The sequence below is a fragment of the Misgurnus anguillicaudatus genome, chromosome 23 (genome assembly GCF_027580225.2).
Source record: "Misgurnus anguillicaudatus chromosome 23, ASM2758022v2, whole genome shotgun sequence".
NCBI classification, from domain to species: Eukaryota; Metazoa; Chordata; class Actinopteri; order Cypriniformes; family Cobitidae; genus Misgurnus; species Misgurnus anguillicaudatus.
In genome coordinates this window covers 10660912-10677903 of record NC_073359.2, presented here as the reverse complement: position 1 = coordinate 10677903, position 16992 = coordinate 10660912, and the positions used below count along the sequence as shown (strand labels likewise).

Genomic DNA, 16992 nt, shown 5'->3' with positions numbered 1-16992 from the left:
GAACGACTCCATTTACGAGGGTCGAAAACGGTGGCGTAGTGTAAATAAAAGGCGTAAACGTGGCAAAAGTAATGCGTTTTAAAAGGTAAACGCATTAATGTAAACATAGCCTTACATGAGGAGTTACACAAGTAAGTATGGTGGCACAAAATAAAAAGTGATTTTTAGGCGGATAAAAATGAGAACTATATTGTATGGCAGAAAAGCACTTAGTTTGCAGCACTTCGACCTCTGGCTTAAAAAAAATCGCCAATTTTTATTTTGTGTCACCATACTTGTGTAACTACTCATGTAAGAGTATTTAAATAGAGAAAACATGGAAGTGTTTGGTGGCTTCTAAATTCATCCCTGTTTGTATCCTAAGGAATGAATGGGGCTAGGCTAAATGCTAACACATTCACAAAGCGCCTTGTAAAGATTACGTGCATGCATTGAAAAATGATAGGTATGTATTCTTTTGTCTAAGTTGAGGTAAGTACATAGTAAAAAATAAAAAAACTGTGGTGTTTTCCTTTAATATTGTGGTGATTGACCAGTGATCCTCATGCATGATTCAAATTGATTATAAATCAAACAGAATGATGTTTATTAAAAATCTAAAATGGCAAAAAGTTATCTGTGAGGGTTAGGTTTAGGGTTTGGAGATACAATATATAAATTTGTACAGTATAAAAACGTAATGGTAAAGTGAGGGGTCTCAGACACTCATAGACACACAGGTGTTTTATTACAAAATCTCTTTGATCACCAGAATTGAAACTCATAACAGGAAATCTTTAAATAAAAATGTACATAATAAATCTTAAATCATTAACAAATGTAAAACAATTCATTATTCTAAAGACAGACATTTTGTATTTATATCTAAGAAAGCAAAGTCTTGAAAGTCATTTGCATATTAAAAAGCTCATGTTTTGATTCCACTGCACTTCTCTAAAATATTTTACAGTGGATTCAAGCATATATATGTTTTATCAGCGTGTGTTTTCTGGGATTAAACCTATGACATTTGTGGTGTAAACATAATACTCAACCAATTGATTAGAAACTTATGCCCAATGTTATAGCAAGAGTTACAGTAAGAGTTAAACAGACGTGTAAAGTACTGAAGTATTTTTACTTTAATAAAAAGTATCTGTATCACAGTGTTTTTCTTTTACTTCACTACACTTCATATTCAATTTTATTAAATACTTATAAAAATCTAGTATACTTTCTTAAGTAAAGGCAACTAAAGTTCTACTTGAGTATAAATAAAACAGTATTACATTTTTAATGTACAGTAATACTTTACTTGAAGGGGAGTTCATAAGACTGGCATGACACCTTCACAATCATGAACATATAAACATAAAGGAGATTTTATGCATGTTTATGACAATGCAAAGATGACATTTTTTTATTTTCTTTGTTATGACAACTTGACATAAACCAATACATCATAAATTGTCATAAATCTGTCATAAACATGACATAGCAGAATAATTATCAAACTTAAGAAACTACCTAGCTTTATGGGTTAACATTACATTAAATTGTCATTTAAATATCATTAATACTATGCGAAATAGTTTTACAACAGCATTATGAATATTTTTCTTGACCTCAACTACAGTGGCACAACTTGAATTTGTCATTAAAATGTCATTAAGTGTTAATACTTTGTCAAATGATTTTAAATACCAGTAACAGACCTGTCAAAATATTACTTTATTTATATGCACAATACATCGAAAACTGACAAATAACAAAACGTGTTCTTCCTCACACAGAGGGTTCTGAATTTTTCTGACATAGAAGAAAAAACAAACAAAACATTTAATCAATTAAAATTAATTAATTTAATGTAATTAACTGTTTTTGCGCAATATAATGTTTTTGCGCTGTTTTTCAGCGATATGGACTTAAAGCTGCATGGCTTAACCCATTATTGTACTGTTTTCATTTAATTTTAGGTCAATCTGTTTCTAAATGCAAGAAAATAGTATTTTATCAATTTTAATTATTATTATTATACTACTATTGGATGATTGATTTTATTTCTCTAACACCTGGAGGGAAAAAAACATTATGAAGAATATTCATGACGCTATGAGTATTAACACTTAATGACACCTCAATGACAAATTAAACTTGCACCACTGCAGTTGAGGTCAAGAAAAACACCCATGATGATGCCACAAAACTACCCGACAGAGTATTAACACGTAATGATATTTTAATGACAAATTCAATTTGTATCACTGGTAAAAAGTGGTCAGTTATGTTGTCTTATACAAGTTATAATATACTGGTTAATGTCAAGTTGTCACAAGGACATCTCAAACAATGTCATCTTTGCATTAAAAATGACATAATTGAACAAATTACACTTAATAGCAAATCTCCTTCATGTTCATGAAACGTGTCATGTCATGATTATAAATGTGTCATGTCAGTCCCATAAACACCCCCTCAAGCAAAGTGTTACCAAATGTACTGAAGTATTAAAGGTAAAACCAACAATGTACAATGTAGTGAAGTTTGCCAAAGAAAAACACTTTGATAAAGTACAGATACTTAAATAAATTATAAATACTACTATACACCTGTGGAGTTAAACATGTGACAGAATCAGCTAAAAGGGTAAAAAAAAACATTTTATCAAACAGGTCTATGTATTATTACATGAACATGAAATTTGAGATCTTAATGGAAAAAAGGCAAACGTGATCTATCAGAAATACAATGAGCTGAAAACATGGACATCTTCACAAGCATTAAATAAAATATCAGAATGTGACTTAAAACAATACTGTTGATAGAAAAACTTTAATACTGTAATAACCTCTATTTTATCTGACTCAGATCAAATATTATGTCCATTTTATTATGTTTTACCTTTAACATTTCATTATTTCAAAGCAATGCTTTATAACAATATTTATTATTTGAAGAGTTTGGTTCCAAAACGCGATAAACGGCATAAAAAAAAGAGTTACCGCCAAAATCAGTATTGTATCAGGTCAGTATTAAAAATGTCAATTCTTAATTTTACGCAAAATCCAATATCCGCCGTGTTATTCTGTCATCTTTTCTCACTTTTTCTCAAAACGCGATAAACGGCAGTCCTCCTTCTCTGCAGAATGCAATAAATCCGCTTAACCAATCACAGCGCACCTTTCCACGCACTGTAAACAACAATGGCGGCGCATTAAATACACACAGAATCCTAGTTTTCTTCATCTACTTTGTACTTTGTGATCAAAAAACAAACAAAAACAAAATAATACTTTTAATGGCATTGATAAACCTGTTTTTTTTTAATCAGTGTATACCACTAGTCAACTAAATGAATATAACATGGCAAAGATGAATGCACATTTATATATTGATTTAATAGATTTATAGAATTTTGAAGAAAAAAAAACTTTTTTGCAAAAAAAAAAAATCCGTTTTTATAATAAATCTTTAAAAATTGAATTTTTTATGTTATTATAACCTAAAGGCTATGTTTACATGAATGCGTTTATCCTTTAAAACGCGTTACTTTTGCTACGTTTACGCCTTTCATTTACACTACACCACCGTTTTCGACCCTCATAAACGGATTAGTTCGCAAACGCTGCAGACCCTGTTTTAATTTGAGAACTCAGACGTTGCGCTGCAGTGTAAATGAACGAAGACGGAGTCTTATGTAAATGAACAGCTCATGTTAATGTGACAGAGGATTATTTTCAAAGTAAAAATTATTTTTATTTTAAAATTATTCATATATTTTTATAAATGGAGGTTTGCAACAAAGGTTTTGCCAAAAATAGTAAACATCTACCAACCAGCTATTATAAAAGCTATATCAGATTGTTTTATGTATCCTTATAGATAATGTCTGTTTTATATTTATGTTTGAGTATTGTTGGGTTTGAATATTGTTGTAATGTTGTTTATGTTTTGTTTAAATTTAGTTAGCTTATTACGAAAGACAGACTGTAATTTTAAACGCCATATAGGGCGTTGTAAAGGCCAGTATGAAGAGAGGATTGTAATAAGTCAGACATTATTTTCGAGTTTTGTTTGCTACTTTAAAATGAATTTCGTTTCATATAATTTGTCTCTTAATTTTAATCGATGTTTTGTTGATAAGTTTTGTGAATATAAATAAATAAAACAATAAAATCAACTTCGTATTAATATTTAATGCTCGTTTAGCCGATTGCGCTTTTTGCTTTTTCTGTGTTGCTAGCAGAGGACGTGCACGGACCTCGCACACTTTCAAAAATTAACGTCATATAAATTTTTAATATTTATATGTTTGTATTTGCAAAATTTTTACTTTACTACATTCTAAAGCATATAGATAAAGCTATAATCATACTGTGTATTCTTCAATATTGCATATTAAAATTTATTTAATACCTAATTACATTTAAATTGTGTACTTTTACTTCAGTAAAAGTATGTTAATGTACTTAAATATTAAATTAAAAAATATATATTTATGAAATGTAATAAATAATTAATTAATTTTCATCGATGTTTTGTTGATAAGTTTTGTGAATATAAATAAATAAAACAATAAAATCAACTTCGTATTAATATTTAATGCTCGTTTAGCCGATTGCGCTTTTTGCTATTTCTGTGTTGCTAGCGGAGGACGTGCACGGACCTCGCACACTTTCAAAAATTAACGTCATATAAATTTTTAATACTTTAGTCATCCATGCTTTTTGTCGGAGAACGTGAGGGAACAGCAACAGGTAGGGGAAGATAAGTTATTTGGTGTTTTTCTGAAGAATACCGTCAGTTTGTACGAAAATTTTCAAATGGACTATAAGATCATAAATATGTCTGTTGTAGTTGCCGGCAAAGGATCCAGGTATGAATTTGTCAATATCGCACACCCCTAGGCTGCATAAACGCGCAAAAGTAAGCTATTATTAGAGTAATACGTTATTTTACACTTTTATGCGCATGCCCAGTTACGTGATTGGTCATGTTTTTATGCGTTTATGGTCGTGAATAGTGTGGATGAAGATTCTTTTTAAAATGCCAGTATAAACGAGGATCGTTTTCATTTTAAAATGCCGTTTTAAAATGCAAATGCTCTAATGTAAACAGGGCCAAAGATGCTCACTTACTTGGTATAGAAAATACATTTTTGCCCAAATTAGTCAAAATGGATCTATTGCGTTTTGGAACCAAACTCTTCAAATGTTTTCACAAATTAAAGACAACTGGATCAAATGACTGCTGTAGGTCAATAAAAAAAACTGAATTCAGATTGACATTATTACAGATACCTGTACCTTACCTAACCCCAATCTTTATGCATCTATAATGTGACACTGTTAAGACTCCCAAGTATCTAAAGGTAATGTTTCGAGACTGTTTGTAAAACTACAAGTCTTCTAACCCTGTTGTGTCCACCTTTGCTTTGATAAACAGTGTGTCATCTCTAACATAAACAGCATTTCGAGGGGTTTCCAGGTCAGCGTGAGATATGAACCGTGGGAACCCTGCGGCCACGTTGGCATCAGATATTGGCCGGCAAAAGCTGTCACTGTTGGGATCGGGAGTGAAAGTAATGCTCATGTGATTCCTCGAGCCGCTTTGATCCAGCAACGTCAACGTGATGTTTTGACGGAAAGGCCACGGTAAGAGCGAGTCGAAGTCTCCGTGCATTATGGTGACATAGAGCGACAGGTGAGTGCTTTTACCTGAGCTGTCTCCTCCGAGGTAAGCCCTGATTTTAAGCTTATAGCCGCTACGGCTGGTGTAGAAGGGGGTCGAGTTGACGGGGGTGCCGGCTTCTTTACTCCGCCTGTAGTCGCGCACCTTCCAAATGAGTTTGCCATCATAGGAGGTGGATTCAAGCTGGTGAAAGCGTTGCTCGTTACACTGGAGCTGTTCCACATGAATGTCCAACAAACGGCTGTGACGCTGACACGTCTGCTCTAATGCACCTGACACACATAAACATACAATATGAGATGCAATAATGCTTGTGGTTGTTTAACACCGGTATAGTCAATCAGGTAAGAGCTTACCCAGGTGTTCCCTCAGGCTTTCGGTGACAGCCACCTGTTGTCTGAGTGAGTCCAGTGATGTTCGGAGAGATGGGAGCTCATCACGCACCTTTGAGCCCAAAACACCTCGCAGGTCCCGCAGTTCGCACTGTACACTACAGATACGTAATCTCTGCTCTTCAACAGACCTCTGATAAACAAAATAAGTCATCTATATACACATCTATGACTTTCCAAGAGACTTCAGATAGCATGGTCCCGTCACTGGTAGTTATACCATAAAACTTACACCCCATCATCCTGCATTTCAGGTTTGTAATTGGCAGAATCTACAATGTCTATTCTAATGTCTAGTTGTCTATACACAACAGATACAACAGTTATGAATGTATTGTTATATCAAAGTATTGATAGGGTTTCTTTACCTGTAAGGTAGCCAATGTGTTATCGCATAAACTGATGTCCCTCTCCAGACTGCTGAGCGTGAGACTTTTGTCCTTTAGTGTCCCCTGCTGGACCAGCATGTCCTTCTGTAACTGCTCCACCTAAAACAAGCAGACCATTTAAACTTATAGTATATAGAGGGTATGCATTGATGTCACTTTTCCACGCCGGAACTCGCACTGTTGAGTGGCAAAGATTCAACAAAATGGCTGGTTTTCATAGCGGCTGCTGCGAAAATGCCGCTAAAACGGACTATTATCAGCTTAAATTGAATTTAGTTGGACTTGATAGCAGAGGTGGACAATACTTAGTTACATTAGTTACATTTTCCAAGTATCTGTGATTTATTAGGGTGTTTGTATTTGCAAAATTTTACTTTACTACATTCTAAAGCATATAGATAAAGCTATAATCATACTGTGTATTCTTCAATATTGCATATTAAAATGTATTTAATACCTAATTACATTTAAATTGTGTACTTTTACTTCAGTAAAAGTATGTTAATGTACTTAAATATTAAATTAAAAAATATATATTTATGAAATGTAATAAGAGTAAAAATTATGATAATATGTTTTGGAATGTATGTTTTCCAAAGAAAAACACAAATACTTGATAAAATACTTTTAAGTAGAAAGTAAAACCTCTGCTTAATTGTGACCCTAGCAACTTATCAACCCACCTGTGGTCTGTGTACGTTGGCATTAACGATCAATTTACTTTTCCTTTCGGTGTTTTTTGGCAGTCTTTAAAACGATAGCTCAGACATCTTGTTAATCTGTTAGTAGGGCTGTCACAATGATTAAATAATCGTCTCATCGCGATTGTTTGACCTCACCGCGATGATTTCAGATCACCGCAATGATTGCACATTTCCTTAAAAAACACAAGGGGGAGCTGCAGCGCATGCATAAATGAGACCGCATTCCTTAAAGAGTAGTTCACTTTAAAGATAGGGCCCATTGACTTACCATTTTTTTCTACTATAAAAAGCCAATGGACCCCATCTTTAAAGTGGACTACTCCTATAAGTGACAGTGTAACGTGATACAATGCAAACCCATTCAATACAGTGGAAAAACAGCATTTAAAGAAATGCTGCAAAACTTTGATAAGCAGTATTAACTTCCAGGTAAAACTCTTCTGGTATAATCAGTTTATTTGTATTGCATTTTGACACTTAATTGTGTTTATTATATGAAGAATTTTCAGTTTTTGAAAGATATATTCATTAAATAAATACTTTTAAATATGTGTTATGTTTATTAATATTTACTGCCATGTAAACCTTGCAAAGTATTTAATTTAAATAATCACAACATTGTGTGAAAATTATTTCAGAAACAAACAAAAAAAAGTGAGAATTAAATGTCAAAGCAATAAAACAGACAACTAATCGTCACAATTGTCAAAGCCCTAACAGGCAAATAATCGTCATAATCGTCACAATTTATTAGGCAATTAACCGTCAGCAAAATTTCATAACCGTGACCTATCTGTTAATACAGTCTATTACACAACAGCTTTTTCCCATTTAGACGCGTTTTCGCTGATTTCACACTGTACGTTACTCAAATTCTGCCGCTCTGTCTTTTGCCACTCAGTGGCCGTAACCGCAGGCCCTTTCGCCGAAGGTGACGTCACGTGCATACCCTCTACACCTTTAAAGGAATATTCCATTTTCTTAAAAGAAAATTCCAGATAATTTACTCACCACCAAGTCATCCAAAATGTTGATGTCTTTCTTTGTTCAGTCGAGAAGAAATTATGTTTTTTTGATGAAAAAAATTCCAGGATTTTTCTCATTTTAATTGACTTTAATAGAGCCCAACAATTAATACTTAACTCAACACTTAACAGTTTTTTCAATGGAGTTTCAAAGGACTACAAACAATCCCAAACGAGCCACAAGGGTCCCACCTAGCAAAACGACCGTCATTTTTGACAATAAAAATAACAAATATACACTTTAAAACCACAATTTCTCGTCTAGGAAAGCGCCGGCATGACCTCACGCAATACGTCATGACGTCAAGAGGTCACAGAGGACGAACGCGAAACTCCACCCCAGTGTTTACAAGTGTGTTGAAAGAGGACCGTTCCGACGTTGTTGTATGTGGAATGATACTAATTAATGTCTTTGTGTCAGTTTATTGTTTAAAATGGTCCACAAATGTGCGTTTTATATATGTAACACATGACCTCCCTACGTCACTACGCATTTACTTTAGGTCGCGCTGGACCGGACCTAGATGAAAAGTTGTGGTTTAAAAGTGCATATTTTTTATTTTTCTTGTCAAAAATGAAAATAGTTTCGCTAGATAAGACCCTTATGCCTCGTTTGGGATCGTTTACAGTCCTTTGAAACTCAGTTAAAAAAAACTATTAAGTGTTGAGTTAAGTATTAAATGTTGGGCTCTATTAAAGTCAATTAAAATGAGAAAAATCCTGGAATGTTTTCCACAAAAAACATAATTTCTTCTCGACTGAACAAAGAAAGGCATCAACATTTTGGATGACATGGTGGTGAGTAAATTATCTGGATTTTTCTTTTAAGAAAATGGACTAATCCTTTAAGTTCAAATAGATTTGATTGGCTGTCAATGGTTTATCGTTCATCAGGTGGAGGAAAAATCGCTCAGAAAGTGATCCCATCGATATCGTTCGTTGTATCTTTATCGTTATAGTTGTTGTGTGAACTCCGCTATTCTCTTTAATATAAAACGATTTTCTAAACAATATTTTTTATAGTTATAATGTGAACGGCCCTTAAGTCTCAGACATGCACTACGGCTAGATTGTGCAACAGGTGTAAATTAGACAAAACATGCAAAAATATTTGAAAAATGTGAACAATTACACATGAAAACCAAATTCTAGTAGACGCTTAAATAAACAAAATTAAAGGACATTATATGAGATGACGTCATGACTAAAACAGCTTCATACCTGTTTCTCAAGTTTGGTGTTACTCTCCAGCACAAGCCGAATGTGTGAGCTGAACTCTGTGTTTTCATGAACCTCCACTTTTCCTCTTTTATCCTGAAAGAGTTCAAGACAGAAATTACAGATCAGGCCTGCCGCCTGCTAAGCAAAACAAAGTAGTTTCTCGTTTAAAGACTTACTCTGACTGTACAGCCATAGTTTTTATAAATGCAGTCTGTCTGGACTTCAGGACATTCATCATCGTGCGCCTGTAGCTGTGAGGATGAGCACATGACAGTCATTAAAGTCCATGTAAAGTTATATTAAATATGTGTTCTGAACCACAAAAATTTGTGTTATTAACCACCCAGTCAAATTTGAATGATAAAAAACGCAAAGTATTGAAATCTGGGCGAAATAGATAGGACTCTCTGCTCTCAATCAAACCTTGTGTCTCTTGATCATCTGTGGACAGTTGTTGGAACACTGGATCTCAACTTCTGGGCATGAGGTCATCTGATGGTCCTATTAGAGTTTAAAGGTAAGATTAATGACAAACAGATGATTAATAGTTATGATGATGAGAGAAATATTCTGACCAATAGTTTGGATACAGGATAAGACTGTCTGCAGTGTTCACAGGACTCCAATCTGAAGGAACAGATGTTCGTCTGATGTCCTAATAGGTTCATACGTAACAAAACTTCTGTGCAACCTGAGTTTGAGCATCTGAGTCGCTCATATGGACAAACATTCAGATGATCCTGAGACACAGTATTGATATATAATTAATATGCTACACATGACGGAGACCTCTGGTGTACACATTCACTGTCTTTGGTTATCAAATGATCCTGCAGATAACATAAGGTGATCCTCTGTGTGCAGTCTGGAGCGTTGATACAGTAAACCTCTAAGTTCAGCAGTTCTCTTTTACAGCAGTTGTCTTGAAAAGTCTGCAAGCATTCAGTGAAATATCACATGGGAAAATTAAACCTTTTAATGCACTAGCATCGGACCATCCTAAAGTCTCAAATCTGTAGTGCACTAACACAGACAGACAAAAAAAAGACATCTATCTGGACTCTCGCTTAAAGGCGGGGTGCATGATTTTTGAAAAACACTTTGGAGTGGGCCGACTACCAAAACACACTTGTAGCCAATCAGCAGTAAGGGGAGTGTCTTCTAACCGACATCATTGCCTGGGTTGCGTATGTGTGGGGCGGGTCTATCAGAAGAAGGTCCAGATTCTATTGGGGTAGGAGCGTGTTTGTTTAGGCGATTTCAAATATCAACATTGGTTTTCAGAGATCACGCACCCCGCCTTTAACAGAGTATCATCAGAAAATGTGACTAAGACAGAAAAACTAAAGACTCAAACCTGTAGCATGCAAAGTCAATGTGTTCTTAAACATAAAAACCTTTCACATATACACAAACCAAACTGAAATTAGTGATGCACCGAAATTAAAATTCTGGGCCGAAACCGAAAATTTTGGATGCACTTGGCCAAAAACCGAAACTGGAGATGAAAATGGCTTCTTTTAAAAACATCAAAAAATAAAAAATAGCTATACATACAAAAATTGGACTGCTGTCTATTTTAGCAAACGTGGCTGGTTTCACTTTAATAACAAAAGTTGTTCAGCTTTGGCTGGTAAGACGGTTCCTTACTCATTAAGAAAATGAGATGTTGCAAGCAATGGAAAGTGTTTTTTGTTCGCGCCCCAGTAGTCAAGGGGATTGTCCAAAAGTTCTTTGGCACCACACGTCCTCTTGAGATTTGTGCAGAATAAATGTTAACTTTGGTGTCCTCATCTGAAACTTTAAAATACTTTCATACCGCTGACATGCTTAAAGGTGCAGTGTGTTACTTTTAGAGAGATTTAAAGGCAGAAATGCAATATTTTATACATAACTATATTATCAGTGGTGTATAAAGACCTTACATAATGAACTGTTATGTGATTATTACCTTAGAATGAGCCATTTTTATCTACATACACTGCTGGTCCCCTTACATGGAAGTCGCCATTTTGTGGCCCAATGTTTCTACAGTAGCCCTAAACGGACAAACTGCTGTACAGAGCGCGTTTTCAACATGTTGGTCCTTTGGCGGCTACTGTAGCTTCTCTATGCGTTTCAGTGAATGGTGGACTGAGCCATTGGTTGCAATTCACTGCTAGATGCCGCTAAAATCTACACACTGCACATTTAATCTTTGATGTGCAGACGCGTGATAACAGCTCGACCGTAAGTGAAACCTAAGTGCTTGCGCAAGGATGCGAGGGGCGACATTCATTTTCGCCCCAAAGCGATAATGCCATCTTCGGCGACTAGAATTTCGGTGCGCCCCTAACTGAAATGTGTGCAAATGTTGACCAACCCTTTAAAGACTTATTAGACCTTTGTCATGTTAAATGGATAGTTAAAGGGACACTCCACTTTTTTTGAAAATATGCTCATTTTCCAGCTCCCCTAGAGGTAAACATCAGATTTTTACTGTTTTGGAATCCATTCAGCTGATCTCTGGGTCTGGCGTTATCATTTTTAGCATAGCTTAGCACAATCCATTGAATCTGATTAGACCATTAGCATTGCGCTAAAAAATAATAATAATAATAATGTGCCGTTTTTATTGCACAAGTGGCCATATTCAAAAATGCGTGCAAATAATTAATACAATTCACTTCGACTGCCATACCCTGCCATACGCAAACGCCGCCCCTGGTCTAAGAACACAATGTATCTACAGAAGAGTCTATATTTAAATAAGAAAAATATTGAAAGTCTTTAGTTATTTTTAGCGCGATGCTAATGGTCTAATCAGATTCAATGGATTATGCTAAGCTATGCTACAAGTGTTACCGCCAGACCCAGAGATCAGCTGAATGGATTCCAAAACTGTAAAAATCAAATGTTTAACTCTAGGTGAGCTGAAAAATGAGCATATTTTCAAAAAAAGTGGAGTGTCCCTTTAACGCAAAAATGAAAATTATAGAGTAAATGGGTATTTCAAATATTTTTTGTATATTATTTATCTTACCTCTTCAGGTTTAATGGAAATGTTGTCTAAAGGACATTTTGAAATTTCTCCATTTTCACTAAAAGACAAGAAGTGGCACACATATATCATGTCACAATCTTTGACTTTGTATAGACAGTCGTGTGTACAATATCTCTGTTGATGTTTACTCACATGTATGTGCGTATGCACTGAGAACAGAAGATGTGTCCACAGCCCGTCTGATGTGGATTTAGTACAATGCCACTGCAGGACGGACAAATAAACTGTTGCTCCAATCTTGTCACAAAGCAAAGCGTACGATTGGTCAGAAATGACTCCAGTTCCCATGACCTCGAGGATCCAGAGATCTGCCGGGTGAATCCAGCACCCTGGCTCTCTTCTGCTGCCATTTAAACCTGGCTGTTATCATTAAAACATACTTAAATTATTTACAAAACTAAAAAAAAACATATAATTTGGTTTTTGTTTGTTTCGTTTACGCCCAGCAAGCAATTTAGCATTTGAAAGACTTAGCTGTCCACACACAGCCCAGACAATTAGGGTTAAACGAGGAAAGATTTGGTCTGTCAGTAAATTTAACAGATGTCTAAGTCCAAAAATAAATGAAATCAAATAAATAAATAAATGAATGAAAGCAAACACGACATCATGCCATATCAGACATCTCTCACAAGTTATTTTGGCAATATTTTTAGAAAACTGGCGCCCCATTACACTAATCAATAATGCAAAAATATTTGCAGAAAGATTGAAGTTTGTCTTGATCCAGACCGTTTGGTGACGCCATATTAAGCGTCTGGTCCGAACTTTACTTCCGGTTTCTGACTAGTTGCTGAAACTGAACGCTTAAACAAATACCTCGTCCAAAATAACATGTTTTGGGTTTCTATGTTTTCTACATGTTGTTTATTTTGCTTGTTATATAAATAAACTACTTTAAAAGGACTTTACTGTTACTTATTCTTCGCATAGTTTACCGGAAGTTACGTGAGGACCACGAAAGACGCGTGTTTATGTTGTTACTGCTGAAACCGTGCATGTCAATCAGGGTTTATGAAAGGTCAACATATATTTTTTTTACAGATAATAGTTTTGTTTTATTAGATTTTTAAAAAACATTTGATAGTATTGGTCGTCATATTATGTTGGAAAGATTACAGTTTTTTATAACAAGCATTTAAAACCGTATAATGATTGTAATACCTCAATTAAGCGAACACATGGAACGACAAACAGATTTAGTATAACAAACCTAACAGCATTTTATTTAGAACAGAACTATTATGTCGAGACTCTTGCAATAATAGCCTACATACTGTACATATTAAATATATACTGTATAATGAAATGAAAAATATATAATGAAAATATTGTAAGATAGACATTCAAATGATTATTCTCTGTAAAGAAAACCAATATGACGTGAGGATAAAGAGAAACTCCTAGTTTATAGTCTATATTTGTGTTTTTTAATGACTATTAATAAGCATGCGCACAACTTACGAGGTGCAAGTCATAAGAGGAAACTCTAAACAAAAAAGAACGAGTGCGCACTTAGTCATGCTTACTTTACACAGATAATACTTTATTTTTAAGTGACTGTGACAGACAGTTGGGATCAGCTTGTCATTGTTGTTCATGTGCAGTACAGCTTGCACCGCATACAACACCGTGCACAACATGGGAAATCCCCAGTGCAACAACACTATCATCTCAAAACACCTTTATTATTAGTATTATTATTACACATACAGATGTTTAACTCATAATAAAATACACTATACTACACTACACTACACTACGCATATACATATATGAATTGCAGCTGTAACTTTATTAAAACACGCTGTTAAACATTCACTTTCGCTTTACACTACCTGCTGCAATTCAACATTCACACATGCAGTATTTTAAATTGCAAGGGACACATACCTGCGGCTTGATGGAGTTAAGAGTTTATGTTATGAGCTGTGAATTAAAATGATTTAAAAATAAATACAACACAGTAATCTTGAAATCATTATCTGACAGCTGCGAGCGGCGTCCAGGCGCGCTTCATATGAGCGGAAACCCAACGACCAATCAGAATGCTTCGCTCATGAATATGAATAAAACCGACGGTAGCGTTTCCCATAACGAGAGTGTGAGTTAATGAATATTCATGAGCGAGCTCAGCTGTAATGAATTTCGTCATTTGGCGAGCGGAACGTTTATCACAGGAAGTTTCTATAACGCATCAGTGGATAAACTGAACCTTCATTTACACGTACGCATTAAACAGACACTTTCTTCCAAAAGTGCGGATAACCACACACAGTAGGGAATCACACACTATTATGTTTAATGGGAACGCATTGCGTTAGTGACGTCGAAATAAGATTGATCATTTAATATGTTCCTGTCATACATGAAAACAGAATCTGTTTAAAGTGGAAGTGTTTAATACCTGCAGATAACAAACACATGACACTGTACACATATAAACATGCTCAGGTACAAACTTCATATATAATCCCATCAAGACTACAGGGCTATAAAACCTCTCATAATAATAAAACAGCAAGGAATCATCATATAAGTAAGCAATAAGGTACGAGAGGCTGTGCTGTATCGTGAATAAGTAACGGCTGAAGGGCGTTGTTAGGCACGACGCGAAGCGGAGTGCCTGCAACCCCTTCAGCCGTTACTTATTCACGATACAGCACTTGCCTTGAGTACCTTATTGCTTTTATAAAACGGTTACCACACAATATTAAAGTAAAAAAAATATTAGTGCAACTTTCATGAAGTTAAATTAATAAAAGCATTCCTTCCGCTAGAAAAAATAGTCCCTGACTGCAAAAAACAACATGAAAGTTCAAATAAAAACAACAAACTGTTCTCAGACTTTGTCTCATTATATGTTTATGTGTTGCTAAGGGTGTTGCTAAGGGCGCAGTGATATTAAATAGAACCGTTGGGTGAAGCGGTCATAGCAGTGTTTTATTGCGAATAAAGCACACCTATTGACCAATCAGAATCAAGGATTGGAACTAACCGTTTTATAAAGTGTAAAGATCATTCTGTGAAAATATAATCCTGATATCTTTAATACTGACAAAGATTGAAATCAATGAGTGAAACCAAACTTTTAAGACTTATTCTCACATAATGAGACAATAGCTTTCCAGCTGTAAAAGGCCCAATATTGGTTTTGAAAAACACTATACAGGACTATATTTACAGGAGACAGAGTACCAGAAAGGCATTTTTAAGAAATAAATAAGTTTAAGTTAAATCAGGTAAGAACATAACCTGCTTTTTGTGAAATCCTCCTGATGTAAAGGACTCGGTGTGAAATACAAACACACAGCCCATGCGGCAAAAAATACATTTCTCTGGCAAAAAATATGTTTTAAATATATGCTAAGTAAAGCATAATTAAATACAAACTGTTAAAAATATCTGTAGAAATTACACTATTTACAGCTGTTTTCCAGTAACTTACTGTAGATTTAAATACTGGCAACAATTTGTCCAAAGTTAAATGAACACCAAAGAACAACAAGTCTTCATCTTTACAGAATAAAACTAAAATAGTCATAGCTGATGATTTAGTGGGCAGCGCTCCGACATGTGGTGCTTTTGCACTTTTAGCGACCCGAGTTCATTTCCCGACTCATGGTCATTTGCCGATCCCATAACCCTCTCTCCTCCATATACTGTCCTCTCTTTATTTACTGTTTAAATAAAAGCAAAAATGCCAAAAAAATAACAGCCTCATGCGAAGCATTCTGGGACCCAAAATCTGAAGGAAACAAACTGAAAAAGGTTGATGAGGATGCATGAGGCTGTTATTTTATAGTTTTATTCTGTAAAGCTGAAGACCTGTTAATGTTCAATGATCATTTAACTTTAACAAACCGCTGTCAGTAAATAACAATAATAACATGCATTTAAATCCACAGTAAGTTACTGTAAAACAGCTGCATCACTACAACAACATTTTCTACAGTAATTTAAAAGTATATTTAGTTTTAACCTTCATATCAACATAGATTTTAAACTGTATTTCAAGGGCAAGCAAATTCATTTCTAATTTTACAACCCATATGGCAAAAGTGTATTCTTGGCCAAAATATATTTTAAATATATGCTAAATGTAAGCTAATTTGATAAAGTATATTTTTGAAATTTAAAATAAATGTTAACTTTAACCTTTTCAAATCGGTTATGTTTAATAAAAAATCCTTGGTTTGAAATATATGGAGGGCTAAATATATATTTAAAAAATTTAATTAAAAAAATTTATTGTTGAAGATATATTTCAAAATATAGAAAAAATGGCCAAAAATATATTGGTGAAATGTTTTTAAACATTCCAAAATATATTTCAGTAAATATCTATTTTCAGCCATTTTTGTATATATTGAATATGTTTTAAATATATGCTAATTTTTTTTTATAAAAGTAAAGCTTAATTGTTATTTTTTTACATTTTGAAAATATATTTAGTTTTAACTTTCATATAAATTAACACAGATTTTAAAATGTATTTCAGGGGCAACAAATACATTTCTAATTTTACAACACATAGGCTACAAAATA

General features: G+C 34.3%; 1 protein-coding gene across 1 annotated transcript; it reads right to left on the bottom strand.

Annotated features, from left to right (window-relative positions):
• Window positions 1-710: 710 nt before the first annotated feature.
• On the bottom strand, window positions 711-14510 carry traf5 (Tnf receptor-associated factor 5). The gene is made up of 11 exons (XM_073861702.1): window positions 14338-14510; window positions 12577-12804; window positions 12424-12481; window positions 10235-10333; window positions 9977-10144; window positions 9825-9902; window positions 9578-9652; window positions 9402-9494; window positions 6431-6550; window positions 6027-6195; window positions 711-5942 (listed from the first exon to the last, which is right to left on the bottom strand). The coding sequence occupies exons 2-11, from the start codon at window positions 12792-12794 to the stop codon at window positions 5377-5379; spliced, it is 1644 nt and encodes a 547-aa protein (XP_073717803.1). The 5' UTR covers window positions 12795-12804; window positions 14338-14510; the 3' UTR covers window positions 711-5376.
• Between the last annotated feature and the right edge of the window lie 2482 nt (window positions 14511-16992).